The sequence below is a fragment of the Asterias amurensis genome, chromosome 2, assembly GCF_032118995.1.
Source record: "Asterias amurensis chromosome 2, ASM3211899v1".
In the NCBI taxonomy this organism is placed as follows: domain Eukaryota; kingdom Metazoa; phylum Echinodermata; class Asteroidea; order Forcipulatida; family Asteriidae; genus Asterias; species Asterias amurensis.
The window spans coordinates 1,933,052-1,954,239 of record NC_092649.1 but is presented as its reverse complement, the minus strand read 5'-3'; the positions used below and the strand labels follow the sequence as shown (position 1 = coordinate 1,954,239).

Here is a 21,188-nt window from a genome sequence, read left to right as displayed (position 1 = left end):
AATTGTCCGTGCGCAATGTTGGCGCGCACGTATTGTTTGGCGCGTAAATTTTGGCGCGGTGCGCAAATTTTTGGCGCGAACCTAATTTTTTCGTGAGTTTCGATCCGTATCGGTGTGTACACACATAGCCTTGATATGTAAGTGTTGTGTGTGTTTGATGTTGAAAAACATATTGGATGATATTGAAAGAAAGAAAGAAAACAGTAATTTACTCACGTTATTTAGTGTCTCTGAGGACAAACCGTTATTGTTTGTACTCAGATGGAGGGGCGGGAGTGATTTGTAAATTCACGGAGCGGCGACAACATTCCACGCAGCACAAACGAAGTCTATACGTTTCGTTTGTATTTTCATGAAGTGAAAACACAGCGGGTTGATGAGTACGTTGACAAGACGTCGAGAAAGTAGAACAGAGATGAACATCTTGAAGTGTTTTGAACTAACTTGTATTGTGTAGATCCCAATGGCGAAACAAAGCTTGTCCAGACGTTAGCGCTAGTGCATAGAGAAATGGCTAGTGGTACGTATAATCTCAGTCAACCAGCTGGATGGAGGGGTTAAAGTCTAAATCCAACTGTGTTGTTGTCACCCGGCATTGTTTGTTGATTGTTTTATCTCTGACCTCGAGGGACCAAACTTGTCCGAACGAATCTATACGACATCACGTTCCACTAGCGAACTTTTCTGGACAAGCTTTAAAATATAGGGTTACTGAGTACAAGGGTACTCTGTGTATTATTTTTATTATCATAATTTATTCGGCCATTTCATAAAGAACAATAACAATACATGTAATTGCAAATAAGATTATAGTAAAAGGAAAAACAAAATAAAAAATTATGTTGAACAGAACTACATAAAGGCATACATGCTAAATAATGGCAACTAAAGCACTGGTCCTGAATAATGAAGACTGACATAAGGTTTGGATACAACAAGAAACATGTGAAGAATAGCTGAGAGAGTAGGGTAGATTGGGAAAGGAATTGCTTGTATTGCTTATAGCTGTGTATTGTTTATTTTGTATGGTGTTTTGAATTATATTTGTATCGACCAGTTAGTGATGGAATCAGCTTTTTTAATGACCTTACTTACAAGCGGATAGTGGTAAATGCAAACGGGTGTCGTCGCTATCTGGAGTTGCTAAGGTCTATCTAATATGCGAGGCAGGTGGACACTAATCGTAGAAGGCTGAAGCAACATTCTTATCAGTGATAGGGGTGATTAATCAAAACAGTGCGCTGAAACATCATATTATTATCTTTGATATGGGTGATTAAGGCAAAGAACAATTAAAGAGTAGACTTGTTTTTGTTTGCCTTTTATCCAGCTTGCGTCCATTCAAGGGCGCAGTGTTATTAAATTTTAAGGCAGACTTCTCTCTCTCCTAAGGTCGTAGAGAGGTTATTGATATGTTTAGTCAAAAGTTGTTTTTCACACGACTCTTCGACTGGTTTTTCTTGGTCCTGTACCCTGTCTTGATTTTGACTCACACTCACAACTTTTCTTTCTTTTTGTTTAAAATGTACTACGACGATATCGATGTGTTCGAAGCGTTGGTTAAGGAGGGTTCCACCTCAGTCGAGGACCTGGAACTTTTCCGAGTAGAAATGAACAAGAACCCATACCTGCTGGATTGGCACGGTATGGAGCTTGGTCAAGAGTTTCTTTCACAGAAAGATGCTTTTTTGTATCGCCATTAAGGTTGGAAACATGCCATTTACACAATGGTTAAAAAAGAGGGAGTTGTTTTGGACAATCAAAAATGCTGGTTGTGCCAATTGTACTTTGTAATCATTAAATTTGTGTTTTTTGTTTTGTTTGTTTGTTTGTGTATTTGTTTTTGTTTTTGTTTTTTTGCTGTCCTCGGGTAGTTGACCGTGACATGTCAGAACTTGTTCAAAAGTTCATTACCACTTTATCAAAGGTCATTACCACTTTAACAAAAACAAGCAGCATTTAAGAGCCAAGTTATTCTCTACTGCTCACACACTGTCAATGGTTAGCCCAGAGCGATGATCGTTTTAACCGGGTAAAAATAGTTGAGCACCATGGCCCAAAACAACGTGGACTGGGGTCTTGAATATACGGCCTCTCAAATGGAGACCATAGATCGGATGGAAGTCGAAGCTGAGATTTCAAACATTGAATGGAGTCCAGATTATACGGCGAGTCAAGTTCAGCAGATAAACGAAATGGAAACAACGGCACTACAAGAGGTAAGTTAACGTCCTCATAAAATAAAGTAAAGTTTGAACTAGAAATAGTATTTTATTGTAATAGTGTCGCCAAAAACAGGAGTTCTGAGCTGGTGTGTAGCCAGTTAACGTTATATATTTCAAAGAGCTTGTTTGTTTCGTTGTTATTATCACAGCCTCAAGAAGGAAAGGGTGTGGAGCAACAGACGTTCCGAACTGATAGCCCAGACCAGACGACCTGGTCAGATAGTTCTTCTGAAACAGCAGAGCCAAGAAGAATGATTACTTCCCCTCAGCCCGGCTGTTCCCATTGGCCGACTAATATCGCCGAAACGCCACCTCTGCCAGATTTGGTAAGAAAAAGAGCAAAAACAAAAACAACAATTCACATGTCAGCCATATCGTATTCAAGTGTGTGTACCCCGTTGGCAAAGAATATTTTAATTAAAAGTACGTTTGTTTCGTTGTTATTATGACAGCCCCAGGGAAGAAAGAGTGGAAAAAGAAAAAGACCATCCTTTGTGAGACCGAAGAAGAGGCGGACACCCCCCAGTCATCCCGAGAAGCTGAAGACGAGTAGCCCTAGGTCGGCTTTAAGTAAGCTTAAACGATTAGATAGTATTGATAGGAATAGGTTTACTTGTGATATCTGTGGAAAGTCATATTCTCGAAACTATTCTTTGAACCGACACAAGGAAATCCATTCAGGTTTTAAGGAAAAATGTCCAAATTGTGGTAAATTATTTATGAACCCTGTTAGTCTCAAACGTCATATCAAAACTCACAACTCTCACCAATCAAAGACAAATGCCGTTCTGACACCTGCTGCTGCGCTGCCTCAACCCCCGCATTTGCCGCCTCAACCCCCGCATTTGCCGCCTCAACCCCTGCTCTTACCGCCTCAAACCCCGCGCTTGCCCCCTGAAGACTCATTCGTGTTTCCGATTCCCCAAAACGAAGACAATAGGGATGATGAGTTGTTATCTCTTTATCGTAGCAACTGGGGTAGTATTAGGACCCATTACCTTCAAGACAGACCGACTCAAGATGTGATCAATTTTCGGTTGGGCCCGCCCGGGAGTGGGTCCGATCGTGACGCACGGTTGGACCAAGCCCCAGTTAGAGTGGAGCTAACGCCTGGTGTGTCACTCCATGAGGGGTTAAGGGGGTTGTTTCACACTTTCCAATGTAGAGTAAAGTTGAATCTGTCTTGTGGGTATGCTTTACGAAACATAGAGACGGGCGGTTTGCGGTATTTCCACTCTAGTTTTAACAACGCGCTTTTGTTAGATGAACCATTCACTATAGCTTCAGAAGAAGATTTTGCAAAATTTCTTGTAAAGATACACGACATGGATATGTTACAACACGCCCTGCATTCACGCCCGAACACGAAGTGGGTCGTTGCTGATATCAGTAACGTCACAATTTATGTAAACAAAATGCCTGCGTTTTACATAGGTTCAGCACCCGACCAATTACCCGATTACATCGCAAACAATGGGGGCCTTAACAACATTATCAAGAGTCACAATTCGGGTGCGAGATACAAGGATAATTTTTTTTTGTTTCGATGTCTCGCCTTAAAACAAGGGTACCCTGCACGCGCCCTCGAAAAACGTACCAAGCACCTCGTAGGTAGATATGTTGAAGTTATGAAAAAACAACCAACTCAAGGGGTTTGTTTAGAAGACCTCCCACACTTTGAGGAAATTTTTAAAGTGAAAATTCAAGTGTTTAGCCTCGTTCGTGAAGAATATCGCGCGAACGAGAACGAAGCGGGTGTTTACAGAGTAGTGGCTCGTCTGATACGTAGATCCCTATGCAAACATAAAGATATCATGAATGTAAACTTATACGGAGCACATTTTTCATATATAAAGGATATGAACCGATACAGTCAAGTGTTTGCTTGTCCTAAATGCAAACAGGTTTATAACAGAGCAGCCAACTTAAAAAGGCATGTGTCAAAGTGCGACAAGGGGGTTAAGTATGTATTTCCGGGTGGGTGCTATCGCCTACCAGAATCAATATTCGATGAGTTGGTTGAAGAAGGAATAGACATAGACGAAGACATGAAATATTTTCCATTTCGGGCCACATATGATTTTGAGGTGTATTTTAAACCGATAGAACAGGCGTACAGAGATATACAGGGACTCAATGCACAACATGAGTTATTGAGTGTCAGCTGCACTAGTAATGTTCCGGGGTACCAAACACCCGTTTGTCTCATAACAGACGGGGATTCTGCCCAACTAGTGTCTGACATGGTAGCTTGTTTGCATGAAATTTCTGAAAAAGCGAACTCTTTAATGACAGAACGGTTCGGAGATGTTTTTGCCCAGCTTGAGACACTAATACGCGAACAGAAAGTAGCACTTGCGCGCGAGCGGGTTAGGTATCCGATTCAGGAGTCTAAGGGGCGCGACAAGAGTTCGAAAAGGGGCAGGACAAGGAGAGCTGTAAAACCAAGGCCGAAAAACTCATGATCAAACTAAAAACTTACATCCACAAGCTTCCTGTTCTGGGGTTTAATTCTGGGAAGTACGACGTAAACATCATAAAACAGTATCTGTATCAACAATTCCAAGGAGATTCGGGGCTCCACATCATTCGAAAAGTGGGTGCGTACATGTCCATTAGCACGGACAGACTAATATTCCTCGACATCTGTAATTATTTGGCTCCGGGGTGCTCGTACACTAAGTTTTTGAAAGCGTACGAATGCTCACAGACAAAGGGATTTTTCCCCTACGAGTGGGTTGATACTCTTGATAAACTCGATCAGACCGAATTGCCCCCGCATGAGGCTTTTTACAGCCATCTTAAGGGGAGCATAATTTCAGAAGAAGAATATGCATACTGCCAAAGGGTCTGGCGAGAGGAGGGTCATGTGACGTTCAGGGACTTCCTTATCTGGTGCAACAACTTGGACGTGAAACCGTTTATCGAAGCTCTCGATAAAATGTTTCTGTTCTACAAACAGAAACGGATAGATATGTTCAAGTCGGCTATTTCCGTACCGGGGTTGTCTCTTCAACATTCGTTTCTGACAAAACCACAAGATGTTTATTTTTCACTCATAGATCGTGCAAATAGAGACCTCTATCATAAAATACGCGGTAACATTGTTGGTGGACCTTCTATCATTTTCCACAGGTATCACGAGAGAGATGTAACCTATATTAGGGGTGATAAGCTTTGTAAGAAGGTGGTGGGTTTTGATGCAAATGCACTCTACCTATGGTTACTTATGCAACCAATGCCGGTGGGAACCTTTGTGAGACGAAACCATACCAATCACTTCAGACCTGTTCGAAGTCATAGGTATGGGATTATGGCCACTGAGTGGTTAGACTGGGAGGCAAAAGCAAACGGTGTCTACATACAACACCAATTCAATTTCAAAGAGAAGTCTGTTGGTAGTAGAAACGTCCGAGTCGACGGGTATTGTCATGAGACCCATACGGTCTACCAGTTTCAGGGTTGTTATTGGCACGGGCACAACTGTAGACTCAATAAAAATGAGGTTAACAGTTCCAACCAAAAAACGAGAAAGGTACTAATGGAAGAGACCCAAAAGACGTCTGCCTACATCCGGGATCTTGGGTATGATTTAGTTGAAATGTGGGAGTGTGAGTGGGCAGACATTCAGAAAAACAACCCAGACTTGCGACACTTCTTGAAATCTGTAAGACTTCCACATTACAATAGATGGGAAATGTCCACAGAGCAGATCTTAACTGGAATTAGAAATGGTTCCATATTTGGCATGGTAGAGTGTGATCTTCAGGTACCACCTGAAAGTAGAGATTTCTTTGCTGAGATGCCCCCAATATTTAAAAATGTGGACATCTCCATGGGGGATATTGGTAATCACATGAGAGAGTACGCTGAAGATATGGAGATCATGAGTAAACCGAGAAGAAGCTTGATCGGGAGTATGTTTTGGACTAGAGTATTACTTGCAACCCCATTATTAGTGTGGTATTTGAAACACGGCTTGGAAGTCACGCGGGTTTATGAAATTATTCAATACCAATCAAGTGCGTGCTCCAAAGATTTTGGTGAGAGGGTTAGCCAGGCTAGGAGGGAAGGGGACAGCGACCCCAATAAAGCCATCATCGCCGACACGATGAGGTTACTGGGGAATTCTGCTTACGGTAAAACGGTGACTAATCAGTTGAAACATGTAGATGTTGAGGTGTGTTCTGACGCCAATGCCCCAAGCAAGATCAATGACAAAAACTTCAAAGCACTCCACCCAGTTGGTTGGTGGGATGTATGAGGTAGACATGTTTAAGAAAGTGGTCAATTTAAACTTACCCGTTCAGATTGGTTTCTTTGTTTGTCAATATGCTAAACTCCGCATGCTTGAGTTTTATTTTGACTTTCTTGTGAAGTTTGTCGATTCGCGTGATTTTCAGCTGTGTGAAATGGATACGGATTCGGCTTACATGGCCATATCGGGCGACACTCTTGAAGACGTTATCAAACCTAGTATGAAAGATCAATTCAATCGAGAAAAGCACATGTGGTTTCCCCGTCAGAACACCCCTGAACAGTATAACTATGATAAGCGGACCCCGGGGCTGTTTAAAGTAGAGTGGGAGGGAGACGGCATAATCGCCCTATGTAGTAAGACATACTTTTGTTTCGGGCCCACTGAGAAATTCAGTTGTAAGGGACTGAACCGACGAAACAACCAACTTACTAAGGATAAGTATATGACCGTGTTAAATACCAGGGCTTCGGGTGGTGGAGTTAACAGAGGTTTTATCATGAAAAGGGGTATAATGTTTACTTATGAACAGAGAAGGTCTGCCCTGACCTATTTTTATCCTAAACGAAAGGTCGCCGACGACGGGGTTTCCACAACCTATTTAGACATATGATGAGATTAACTGTGCAGTTCCACGGTCATTAGAAAAACAAACAAAGTTTTCTGTTAATAAGTAACACCTGGGACACCAATTAATAAAATGCCACGCAAGTATTTTTGTTTGAAATATAGCGTACTTAAGTAATAATATTATTGTTAGTAGTACTTGTTCACAATATTTGACAATTTGTCTAACTACTCATTTTGCTTATTGACTCCCTGTTTCCATAAATTTTGTAGACTTAAAAAGTATGTTGTAAACGAACGCATTGTAACTTTTACTGTAACTATGTATCAATATTGCGCCTAAAACAAAACAAACTGAATAATAATAAAACAGAGAAGTACCAGAAAATAAATAAACAAGGACTGGGTCCAGCCTTGATTATTTTTGTGTTAAGTAAATGTATATTGGATATTAAACTACAAAACCGATACAAGAACGGGTGCGTGGGAGGGAGTTGTGTTAGATTGACTTTAACCTGAACACGAACGATAGAACCAATAATTTATAGTTGATTTTGAACACCAACAAAGTGGGGGCGCTGTTCATTTTAATTGGGCTGAACATAAACGAAACGTGGGAGCTAATAATAGTTGAGTTTGAGTTGTGGTAAGCGGCGACGAAGACGAACACTACGAAGGGATACCCAAATTGTTCGCAACGGCATCGCATCTTCCGAAGAAGAAAAAGAGACAGCCTTTGTTTCCAAACGAGAACGAACCACCAACCAAGAAGAGAAAAAGTACCCGACGTTACTTTACCAGGAATCAAAAGTGGACGTCGTTATAAACCAAACACCTTACTCAGAACCGTCATTACGATACCTACTTCCGCTATGGAGTGTTGTTTCCCCAAACCTGAGTGCTCAACACCAGATATTCTGAAAAAGTCACGCTGTCTGTGGGTATGTTGTAACAGCACACTCGTCATCGAAGATTCAAATTTCGTCGATGGAGGAGTACCTGAAGAAGGTGTATTACGACACAAACCATCCTTCTGGTTTCGGTGGTGTGGATGCTGTTTATCGCGCAGTTCAAAAGGAGGGAGTGGACATCAGCAGGAAACAGATCGTTAGATGGCTGCGTCAACAACCAACTTATACGCTACACAAACCCATTCGGAGACGATTCAAACGAAATCGAGTCATAGTGGGAGGTATCGACCATCAGTGGCAGGCGGATCTAGTAGATGTATCTTCACTCGCTCGATACAACGGGAATATTAGATTTTTACTGACTTGTATTGACATATTTTCCAAATTTTCCTGGGTCGTTCCTCTCAAAGATAAAACGGGGGCGTCGCTTATCAAAGCCTTCGAACGTATTTTGCGAGATGGTCGTAAACCACGTGTGCTGCAGACTGATAAAGGTTCGGAGTTTGTAAATCGAAAATTTCAGAGTTTCCTTTCAAAACACAACATTGAATTCTTCACTACTCAAAACGAAACGAAAGCTAGCGTGATTGAACGCTATAACCGTACGCTTAAAACCCGTATGTGGAAGACCTTCACCGCCAAAAACACTTACGTCTATGTTGGAGTTTTACCAAAGCTTGTGTCTGCATACAACCGGTCGTTTCATAGGAGCATAAAAAGATCACCGGCGTCTGTCACACCCGAAAACGCAGAGGCCGTGTGGCACACGCTGTATGGGTCCCCCAATGGGGGACACACCGCCGTTACAACCTTCAAGTTTGACCTTGGGGATACGGTTCGTATAAGTATGGCGGCGAGAACCTTCAGTAAGGGTTACCTCCCCAACTGGACCACAGAAATTTTTACCGTCAGCGGAAGAGTACCCCGGAAGCCTCCAGTGTATAAGTTGACGGATTACGACGGTGAAGAGTTGAAGGGGACATTTTATGAACAAGAGCTACAAAGAGTTGAAAAAAAGAACGACATGTACGAGATAGAGAAGGTGTTACGCACGAGAAAGTGGCGTGGAGTGAAAGAATATCTTGTAAAGTGGCTCGGTTATCCTGCCAAATTTAATAGCTGGGTGAGAGGTCTAGTCAGCATATAATACAAGGCTTACAGATCATTGGTCAACACTTGATGGGCGAAAGAGCTTCGAGATGGAGTCCTTTTACGTAACTCTCCCCAGCAACAGCAGCATGGATACCTACCCGGAAAACGCACTGAGTCACTACAGCGTAAATTTACCCTCTGCTCTATCATTCGATGGTGAATGGGAGGTGTGTCTCGTCGAGATAACCTACCCTCGCAGATGGCTCAATATCGTAGAAGGTCACAACCACATCTACTGCAACGCTGAAGAGACTGAAGGAGGTGTACATATTCACACCATTCACGAGGGGTTTTACCAGACACTGGATGACGTACTTTCGAAGATTTCACCACCGATCGAACACGGCAACAAAATACGCATCAAGTACAACAAATACTTACAAAAAGTTATCGTCAGAACGGAGGAAGGCGTCGCCATTACTTTCGTCGAGCGTCTGGGTTACTTGTTTGGTTTTAACAAGGCTATGTCCATCACCGGTATAGAGAAGTCTCCTCACGTAGTGGATATGAAACAGATTCATAGCCTGTTTGTGTACACAGACATCATCGAGTACAACATCGTCGGGGACACGAGGGCACCTCTTCTACGAAATGTGGGTGTGCAAGGTGAATACGGTGATATAATTACAAAGACATACGACAGTCCGCATTACGTACCCCTTAAACAGAAATACATCACCACGATCAACATTAATATATTGGACGACATTGGGCAGTATATACCATTCATCGGCGGGAAGGTCATCGTGAAACTACACTTTAGAAAACGTCGCTCCACGTACTTCAACTGATTATAACGACTGTTATCATGAGAGCCCACTTCAGAGCCAACCCCGGTCACTATGTGGACCACTACACAAGACAACTCGGGCGTGGTCATCCAGTTTTTCGCGGCAGCCGCACTCAAAAAGGCTTCGGTCTTGGAAATATATTGGGTGGGCTTTTCCGAACCGCCTTGCCTTTGTTCAAACAGGGGGCTTAGACTTTGGGTCGTCAGGCCCTCCGCACCGGCTTGGGGATCGCACAGGACGCGCTGGAAGGAAAGAACATCAAAACAGCAGCACAGTCCAGACTGAAGCAGACCGGGCGTCACATGGTTGGACGGGCCATGCGGAATGTACAAACTCAACTAGCCACACCGACTAGAAAAACTTTAAAAAGAAAACGCAATCAGAAAAGCACCACTTCTACTTCTAGGAAGCGACCGAGACGAACACGCGATATCTTTGATTAGTTGCTCCGAGACTGCTGCTTCACCATGGCACTGCTACACGACCACTCGGAAGAGTGTACAAAGAGTGAACTCGATCTCTTTACTCTACCACCAACACAAACAAGTGTTGAGAAAGGCCAGTATGTAGAATACCACCCCATATCCAATGTTGCCGACGGAGGGCCTATACAGTTTTATGTTCCCGGATCAACCGATGAATACATTGATCCCTCCCAGACTCAACTCTACGTCAAAGTAAAGGTGACCAAAGCCGATGGTGCTGATCTAATCGACACGGACGTGGTCGGTCCGTGAAACCTGCTTTTACACTCGCTCTTCAGCCAAGTCGACGTTACCTTGAACGATCGCCTGATCTCGGCCTCCACTCCCACATACCCGTACAGAGCCATGATCGAGACGTTGCTTAGTTACGACAAAGGGGCCAAGTTTTCGCAGCTGACTGCTTCAGGATGGGTGAAAGACACTGCCGGCAGGATGGATAACGTTAATTGTACAGCGAGTGACGCGGAAACAAACGCGGGCTTGAAAAAGAGGCGCAAACGCATCCTGAACAGTCGAACCATTGATCTGATTGGACCCATCCACGGCGATATATTCTTCCAAGACAGACACTTGATCAATGGAGTTGATTTGAAAGTAAAGCTAATACCCAACAGCAACAGCTTTTGTCTCATGGCTTCCGGCGAAAACCCAACCTACAAGATAAAGATTGTGGACGCGTCATTGTTTGTTCGGCGGGTAACGCTAAGCTCTGCGGTAATGCTGGGACACATGAAAGCTCTGGAAAAGGGAACCGCTAAGTATCCCCTGCGACGTGTCGTTTGCAAAAGAGTGCCGAGAGGTAACTTAACACTGACTCAAGATCACGTGTTCTTGGGGCAGTTACCCAACCGAATCGTTGTGGGTTGCGTGTCCAACGCCGCCTTTAACGGATCTTTTTCCAAAAACCCCTTCAACTTTCAACATTTTAACGTCAACTATGTTGCGCTCCACGTCAACGGCGAACAAATTCCACACACCCCTCTGAAACCCGATTATAATCAAGGAAGGAAGAACTGCGTCAGATCATACCACACGCTGTTTTCCGGGATGGATAAAATGTATATGAATGAAGGTAACGACATCACTCTGAGCGACTACCCCGATGGATATGCACTGTACGCCTTCGACCTGACCCCGGACTTGGCATGTGGTGGCCACTTCAGCCTGGTAAAGCACGGGAACCTTCGCCTGGACATGCACTTTGCACAACCCCTCGATGAGACCATCAACATCATCATCTACGCCGAGTTCAACAATATCTTAGAGATTGATCAAGCTCGTAACATCATCTTCGACTACAACAGCTAGACAGAACGACCATGGATACCAACGAGATAACGTCCATCTTACAGAGAGACCGCTTTGCCAGTCAAGTCTTCAGGGGAGTGTTTGCGAGTGATAAATTACCGAGACATCACCTCCCCCAACCAAGCGCCATTGTTGTCAACACGGATCCGTCTTCTAAGCCAGAACAGCACTGGGTGGGTATTTACATTAGCAGAGACGGCGTAGGAGAATATTTCGACTCTTTTGGAAAACCCCCGACCCTACCGTCTATCAATAGTTTTCTTAAAACTAACACTCGTTTGACTGTACATAATCGGATTAGTTTACAGGGCCTTCTGTCGGCTGTATGCAGTCAATATTGTTTGTTTTTCCTATTACACCGTTGTCGAGATATCAACATGAGAACCATAGTTGGTTTTTTCTCGACCAAAAAGTTAGAAAACGATGTTGCAGTAAACGACTTTATCAGAAGACACTTTCCCCGCATCAACACAAAGGTGTACGACTTGTCTTTTGTTACTCAACAAATTTCAAATGCCTTGTTATAAGTCGGGAAGAGGGTAGTTGTTGCGTCAATTGAAATTTAACTTTAATTTATTTAAACGGATCCATTTTGTAATGTACTTTAATTTTAAATACTGCTTTGGTTTGTAGTAGCTATGTTATTGAACCCTGGTTTATCCAATAAAATATTGTTTTTGTCTTTTGAGAAAGAAATATATATTGTGTTTGTATTTTCTTTGTAGTTCCTTGTCTCTCCAAAACAAAAATAAACTTTAAACAAATAAAATAATACACAAACAACAAACAGACGATTCAAACGATTTGTTCAGTACCTTTTTAGCTCAACTTTAATTACAACAACCATAATATGATTAATACATAGGCCATTCTTAATTTAACACATGAAATCGGTAAAGCCTGTTGTTTTTAAGCAATCATACTATTTAATCAAAATCCATCACAAAAGCTAATAGTCTGGTGACATTGGGAAATCTAAACGAATTGAACGTTTGGGTGATATCCTCGGTTTCGTTTTGCCAACCCAACAGAATATCTTGAGTTATATCCTTTAGAGTTTCTTTTGTCAGACCCGCCTGTGTAGCATCAGCACCAAACAGAATACGGCATACGGCGTCGAAAACTTCGATGACCTCATTCGTGTCAATGGTTGAAACCACATGTTCATAATGATCGGAAACAAAGTCTTCCACACGATACTCTGGTCCATTACCGAAAAACAAACAGGCGTGGTCATCCTGGTTGCCCCAGTGCTCCTGACAACCTTTCTCAGGGAAGTTGTTGTTGTGTTTGGTACACCCTCTTAACTATACGTGCCTTCACTTGTTTGCCAAGAATTCTCTGAAGGAGTAGTCCAACCCGTGCTCTACAGCGCAGGAAGCTAGGTCTACAGTCTAGAGTAGAAACAGAAAAGTAGCAGTTAAGAGTCAATTAGCTTACTCAGGGCGTTATTGATGTCGTTGGTGTGGCTCATCAGCTGAAGCCACTGTTCTGCAGTGAGGTTCAAACCCTTCTTCCCCGCCATCATCTTACTGTGAACTTCGTTCCAGTAGTACTCTCGTATATTGACGTAGGAAACCCCCTTGAAAGCCTTCACGGTAGCAAAACGCTCACCTCCGATAGGAAACTTGACGGCCTTTCTCTCATTCTCAGCCTGGTCAGGATCTGGCTCAAATCTTCGCTTTCTGCTGGGCTTTTTCCCCTTCACGGCCACCATCGGTACATCGTCGTCTTGCGTAGCACTCAACTCGACCATGGCGGCTTTCAACACCTTGGAGCTTGGTTTCTTAGGTAGCATGTGCTGTTCTCGCTGGTAGGTAGGTACATCCTGGAGGTTCCATACGCTGTGTCGAGTGTATACACTAAAGTAGTACACTCTACCGCTCAGACTCTTGGCTTCACGCCAACCGGCTACAAGCATGTCGTGACAAATATCACGGGTGTTTTGGGTTTCAACTCCTTCATCCATCGCCGGTGGTGGCGAGTTCGGTGTCGGGCTGTAATCTGCTACCAATTTAGTATTCATCTTGGGAAGAGCAGCCATTATATCAACGTAGACGAGTTATTCAGATCTCACATAAAATCATTCGGTTTTCAGTGTAAGTGAAGAACACCGCCTTTTATATGAATCGCGAATAACACTTTACAATTTTAAGCAACCAATCAAAACAAAGCATAGGGGCCGTTTCAAAGCTTGTCCAGACGTGACCGGTAGGGGGTCGTGACGTCATATATACGGACAAGTATGGGTACAACAAAGCTTGTCCAGATAAGTTCGCTAGTGGAACGTGATGTCGTATAGACTCGTTCGGACAAGTTTGGTCCCTCGAGGTCAGAGATAAAACAATCAACAAACAATGCCGGGTGACAACAACACAGTTGGATTTAGACTTTAACCCCTCCATCCAGCTGGTTGACTGAGATTATACGTACCACTAGCCATTTCTCTATGCACTAGCGCTAACGTCTGGACAAGCTTTGTTTCGCCATTGGGATCTACACAATACAAGTTAGTTCAAAACACTTCAAGATGTTCATCTCTGTTCTACTTTCTCGACGTCTTGTCAACGTACTCATCAACCCGCTGTGTTTTCACTTCATGAAAATACAAACGAAACGTATAGACTTCGTTTGTGCTGCGTGGAATGTTGTCGCCGCTCCGTGAATTTACAAATCACTCCCGCCCCTCCATCTGAGTACAAACAATAACGGTTTGTCCTCAGAGACACTAACGTGAGTAAATTACTGTTTTCTTTCTTTCTTTCAATATCATCCAATATGTTTTTCAACATCAAACACACACAACACTTACATATCAAGGCTATGTGTGTACACACCGATACGGATCGAAACTCACGAAAAAATTAGGTTCGCGCCAAAAATTTGCGCACCGTGCCAAAATTTACGCGCCAAACAATACGTGCGCGCCAACATTGCGCACGGACAATTAGGTACACACGTGATTTTTTTGAGAATTAGGTACGCGTGACTCAGACTTTACTACTTGCGTGGACAATAACCACTCTGGATTTTCGTCGATATCTCAAAAACTTATAACCACCCTTTGAGATGAAATTTTAACAGGTTGGTTTTTATTGTATATATTTGAATAAAAAAGAAGAACAGTTCCAACAATCAAATTAATTGAATGTTTTTCAAATTTTGATGGTTTGCAGGATGGTAAGAACGTGGTGATTGCGAGCGGGAGTACTGCAGGGAGTGGTGAGGCTTACACTCACGGTGGAGTTTACATCCACGCCATCTTCTGGGAGGATCTCAAAGTCAGCGCGGTATGATTGCTTTCACATTCATGCTCTATCGATCAGAGGCGTGGAGGTCCGATTTCTGAGAGATGCTTATTAGCACACCATCAGCCGATTTCACGAAACTTTACGCAACTGCGTAAAAGTCAACTTGCGAACGTTTATGGCGCAACTTACGCCATAAACGTTGCGCAAGGGGACTTACGCAGTTGCGTAAAGTTTCGTGAAATCGGCCCCATGCCTGCTAAAAAATACACAAAATAATATGCAGATGGGTCTTGATTATGTGCATCTGCAATTTGACTGGTAAACTCATGTTGGCTAACCAAAACAAAAAAGCTTAATGCCGATTCATGTGCTTATGGAGCACATTATATGCAAGTGGTCATAATTATACACTAATTATTAGTCGGAGGTCTATAGGCAAGCGGGAAAAAAACATAATTTAGGGGCCAGGTTTGGGCCTTTTAACAATTCATTTTGTGTACGGATATCATGGGGAAGGGTGTGGTAAGGGTGGGGTGAAGGTTTTGAGCAGGCGCCCCTCTGGGCAAGCCACTGATGACCTTACCTTCCAAAAGAACAAAGTTAATGTTCATTTTATTTTATTTTATTTTCTGTAAAGGCCTTTAGAACGTTACAGTAAATATAATATGGCTTAATTCTTATTGGGTTTGAGATCATTTGAAAATCGTCATGCCTCACGGGTTTGTTTAAGCCCCGCCCCTTCCCGAACTGGGTCCGCCCGCCACCACCATCACGCAGGCAATTCTTTACCAACCATATTTTGAACCACACATCTCTCAAAGAGTTTTCACGCCATTTTCAGTTCACAAACTACCCCGATTGCGGCGGGAAGACTCTTACGAACAACCTGAGGTTCTACAGTGATGCCACGCACTACGGGACCAATGTGACGTAAGTAGAAATAGCATTTTAACACTGATCAACGTAAACGGACGACCAAATTATTTTGTTTAAACGAAAAGACCGCAATTTTTTTATTTTTTTTTTATTTTTTTTTTACACATTCCATAGTAGTTGGATGGCGTTTATTTAAAGGCAAAGAGTTATTGTTGGTATTGTAAAAGGGGCCTGTTTTCGCTTGGTGTCCCAACATAAATATAAAAAAATAACCAATCTTGGAAACTTCGGACGCAATTGGTCATCGAAGTTGCAGAAAGAAAACAGAAAATGAAAAATGGCTTCATGCTCTCAGATTCAAATTTTTGAGTGAAATAATTAACACTCTTTCTTTAAAACCACACTACTTCAAATGGTCGTTTCTAACAATGTTTTATAGAACAGCTCTCCGCTGATAATTGATAAGTTTCTATAACATCATTTGTATAGTAACTACAACAGGTATTTATTATACTCACGTGAAAGCCATAAATTGAAAGAGTTCAACATGGATAAGCAACCTTATAATTGGTTTGAATTATATCACAAGTAATGTTTTCATTGTAGAGACAGTAAATTGCACTGTATACGGACATACTTAAGGGTCAGTGAACAAAGACAAATTACCGTACTGGAGCTCGAGGGACTTGAACCAACGACCTCGTCAGTTTCCCTGGTGGTTTATCACTTGATGTTCAAATTATTATTGTAAGCGTTCGTTTCAAGTTTACGTTATACCCCTTTGGAATTAACTAAGTCCAAGCCTATGTCCGCAATCGACTCACATTCATTTTAAAGTAAGTTCACTTGTTGGTTTTCACATGGTTTTCATGATGACAGATTGAAGCACGATGGGCCGTCAACAACCGGCGTCATCTTCGACTTCAGTGAGTACGTAAAGTGTCGAGTACAGAACCCCGCCACCGATATGATCACACCGGAGCTTGTCAGCACTGCAGTGTTTACTTGGGCTGAAGGCGAGCCAACAGCACCTCCCACATCAGAGTCGTGTGTGTGGATTAGGTAAAACATGCGTTTGCAAAGGACACAACAAAAAATGTTGAGCGTCCTCAACTGCTCTAATTTTTACGAGATTTCCCTTTTTCCACGAAATATGTATATATTTTTTTCACGAAAAAAAAATGTATTAACTATTTCAACGATCTAAGCAAAACAAAATCATTTTGAAAATTAGCCAAGCCAAATCTTACAGCATAAGCAACAACCCCTACACCAGCCGTGGCTAAAAACCAAACCCAAAACCCAATGACACTTTTTAAATTTCTAAACGTGTATTGTAAATTTATTACACCAATTTTGCGTTATAATTATGTACAGTTTAATTTGTATTATAATGTCAAACGCAAATGCAATTTCTCAGTGCACCTGATTTTCATTCATTGAAACAGTAAGACAGATTGGCGCTGGTACCTGTCCGGAGACTGTTCTGTTGAGCTATACCACGCATGTCAGAGCACCAACGACCCCGATGATTGGACCATCAGTTCATCAATGTCTGCTTTTAGTCCAATGAGCAGTGGGTGCCCAGATGGGTACACATTTAGCGTACCGCAGGACGGCTTTAGAAATCAAAAGGTTGGTTTAAGAACATTTTGGATCTTTTTTCGTGTGTGCACAATAATTTGGCAAGGGTGAAAGTGGAAAGGGTTGTACATCAATCACCATATCACTTTGAAACAATCCCCCACTCACTGTGGTCCTTTTTAAAACCAGACAGCTTCGGCTCCAGAGCTTGGCCCGCGTTTGCTTTGAATTTGGAAAAAAAAGCCGTTTTGATTTAATATTTCCTCAGTCTATAGAAAACCTTTCGATAAAGACTCGATCAGCTAGGGTCGAAAGTGAGGCCATTATACAATTTCAGGCTATTGTTATTTCCTTTTGTTTGTATGCGTAGTTTGCAAGCGCAAGCTTAATCTGTTGTTGTTTTAAAATAGGCTTTGAATCAGTCACTGTGATTGTCCGTTCTGACTGTGTATGTTTTTACCCTTATCAAATCGTAATCATTTGTATGTGCACTACTATGGCCCTTTTCGAAACGACGTCTTCGGCTCCAGATTGCTCAGGCTCTGCTGTTGTTTGACAATATTGCGCATGCTTTGCGCACGCGCTCACATGGTTCCAGACGAACGAACGGAGCCTGAAGCCGAATCAAAAGCCAAAGCCGTGGATTCGAAAAAGAAAAAAAAAACCCGCATATGCCTAGACTTGTGGGCTCCGTTGCGCTGATATCCACACAATCTGTCAACCTTGCTTGTTGGACAATGAAACAATGATTGAACTTAAATGCTTAGTTTTTTTTCTTTAATTAGTTATACAACAATTAGCTTTGATCTTGTGAGTTCAAAACCCGATGTTTGAAAACAGTGTGTATTATGTATATTATTTTCTTGTGGGACATCGATATGATAGAGCTACATTTTTCATTTTTTTTTTTCCACAAAGAGTGTTGGGTCACAAAAGTACAGAGGCTCTTCTTAAAGGAACACGTTGCCTTGGATCGGACGAGTTGCTCTATAAAAAGCGTTTGTAACCCTTTTTTATAAAATGCTTATGGTTGGAAAGATGTTTTAAAAGTAGAATACAATGATCCACACAAGTTTGCCTCGAAATTGCGTGGTTTTCCTTTTACTGTGAGAACTAACCATATGCATTCTATTAAAAAAAACGCTTACAAACGCTTTTCAAAGACCAACTCGACCGATCCAAGGAAATTATAAACTTCCAACGAAATTATAACAATTGAAATTGTGTGTGTACCCTCCCTCCTTTTCTCATCTATTTATGTATTAATTGTTATTTATATCTGTATATATTTCATTACAGCTAAGAGATGCGAGTAATGGCAATTCTGTCTGGATTAATTTCACACCTGACGAAGAAGTGTCTGCAGCGCCCTCACTCGGCCAGTCATTGACATTGTTGCTGTTGATGTGCCCGGCAATCGCCCAATTTTTACGAGTTTAGAAGAGAGTCGAGAGACTATACATGTAGATCATTTTGTGTTTCTAAAAATAAACAGTCACTAGACCTACTGCAGAAACATTTCAATTGCCGGTTCCTCTTTTGGTCATTTTTTTTTAGACCCAAACAACCATAAGGGTCATTCTGCAAGGATAAGCTATGCAAGGTCCAATCATGGAGGCTACCTCCATGGTCCAACAGTGTCCGATGCCATGGATTATGTAACAGCGGTTCTGAAGCTAGCGGTATGAGTATGTGACGTCACATGTGTTGGATCATTGATCAATGTGTGGGATACCTCATCGTAACCAGATCCTTTCAGTTCAGTTATCATTTTCTGATTTTTGATATCTTACCTTTATTTTTTTTAAACTTTCAAACAGCTAGTTCTTTTGGGGGTAAAAATAAGAGTTTAAAATGGTGAATTGGTTGTTCCAACTTGTTCTACACTTCTAGTCTTGGTAAAAGACATCGCTTTTGGCTTCACCGTACTTTCCCCACAAGAGGGCGCTTCCATCCACGAAAAGAAGATCTAGCACTAAGAGTGGAGTTGTCTTTTTATCTAAAACCTGCACATTGGACTGTTGTGCCATATAAGTCAAACAATTAAATCATAGTTTAAACATATACAATTTAGAAAAGAACAGTGCAAGTATTTATCATTACTCAACAATGTACACATAGAAGGTCATAATAAAAAGATTGTCGTCAATAAAAAAAAATCTGGCAACATTTGTTTTGTCGAGTCCAGTTTTTATTTCTTGTTTTTGAATGATCATTGAACAAAAGAGCCTCGAGTGAACCTCTTACATGTAGAAACTAGGCATTTAGGCCGGTTCCATACATGTAGGCCTACATTTTCGGCCACAAACCCTTTCCCTTTTCCCCCAAACAAAAACTGGGCAGCAATGCTGCTACGTGCTGCCGCAGCATGTAGGCTATAATAATGATCAAGGTGTGTGTCCCCCAGCCCCCATCTCCCCTAACTATGGGCGTATAAATTTGACACCCCAGGATCCAATAACGCAGATTTTGGAGTAGATATATAAAATATAATGGCACTTTGTTGGTCACTTGGCAATTTATTTAATTGCTTGAACTTTCATGTTAGGTACGGCCAAGTATGTAGAGCACCAAGCACTCAATGGCAAGAACCATAGCTCTGGCCTCAAAGGTATCCAATCACTCCTGAGTGAGGAGAAGCATCGTTTGTGAAGTGTCTGATTACCCAAGAACACGATCAAGACTCGTAATGCCGAAACACGTTTACAAACCTTCTTCAAAGACAGCGGACACTATTGCTAATTGTCAAAGACTAGTCTTCACGGTCGGTGTATCTTAACATAAAAATGCATAAAATAACAAACCTGTGAAAATTTGAGCTCTATCGGTCGTCGAACTTGCGAGATATTGAGATAATAATGAAAGAAAAACACCCTTGTCACACGAGGTTGTGTGCTTTCTGATGCTTGATTTCGAGACCTCAAACTCTAAACTAAAGGTTTCAAAATCAAATTTGTGGAAAATTACTTCTTTCTCGAAAACTACGTCACTTCAGAGGAAGCTGTTTCTCACAAAGTTTTATACTATCAACCTCTCCTCATCTCGTAATCAAGAAAGGTTTATGATGATAAATATTTTGAGTAATTACCAATACATGTAGTGTCCACTGCCTTTAAACTGAAGAAACTACTAGGGGGAAAGGCTGGCAGGGTTATTGGAGAAAGTATTAATTTTTCGGGGTGAAGAAATAAACTTGAAATGGGATTCAATGCACTAGATCTTGCAAGAAGAAGTACACGAGAAAGTGCCTTGTAAATTGTGCCATGGGCGAGTGGTCTAGTACATGAGACTTAATTAGGCTTACCAGAGTAAGGTTACCAGCCAAAATACCATGTCACATGCACCATTTATGACTGGTACACCGATTGTTTTTGCTTAGCAGACAATTTTTTATGCTTTGAGCAGTTCTATAAAAGTCTGACCCGTTGGTTAAGTCATCGGGGTGTGGGTTAGAATCCCGGTCATGACACTTCCCTGACACTGCTTCTCTTCGCCCATGGTTATAATGGGTTACAGTGAGGTTAAAGGAACACGTTGCCTTGGATCGGTCGAGTTGGTCTTTGAAAAGCGTTTATAACTGCTTTTAATAAAATGCATATGGGTAGAAAGATGTTTTAAAAGTAGAATACAATGATCCACACGAACACGCCTCGAAATTGCACGGTTTTCCGTTTACCTCGTCGACTACCACGGTCGGTCATTTATGGGAGTCAATTTTTGACTCCCATAAATGGCCGACCATGTTAGTTTGCAAAGTAAAAGGAAAACCACGCAATTTCG

General features: G+C 42.0%; 2 protein-coding genes and 1 pseudogene across 2 annotated transcripts in view; 2 read left to right on the top strand and 1 right to left on the bottom strand.

The window, feature by feature from the left end:
• Positions 1-21,084, top strand: part of LOC139951773 (uncharacterized protein MT2135-like) — a 28,734-nt gene extending 7,650 nt beyond the window's left edge. The window contains exons 9-13 of the mRNA XM_071950852.1: positions 14,874-14,987; positions 15,790-15,878; positions 16,704-16,886; positions 17,273-17,459; positions 18,708-21,084. Coding sequence (XP_071806953.1) covers positions 14,874-14,987; positions 15,790-15,878; positions 16,704-16,886; positions 17,273-17,459; positions 18,708-18,848 — 714 coding nt within the window. The 3' untranslated portion in view covers positions 18,849-21,084. The remainder of the gene's footprint in view (positions 1-14,873; positions 14,988-15,789; positions 15,879-16,703; positions 16,887-17,272; positions 17,460-18,707) is intronic.
• Positions 4,548-7,443, top strand: LOC139951762 (uncharacterized; annotated as a pseudogene).
• Positions 13,107-13,998, bottom strand: LOC139951784 (uncharacterized). The gene has a single exon (XM_071950860.1). It carries the CDS (start codon positions 13,739-13,741, stop codon positions 13,118-13,120), a length of 624 nt encoding a protein of 207 aa, XP_071806961.1. The 5' UTR covers positions 13,742-13,998; the 3' UTR covers positions 13,107-13,117.
• Positions 21,085-21,188: the final 104 nt, after the last annotated feature.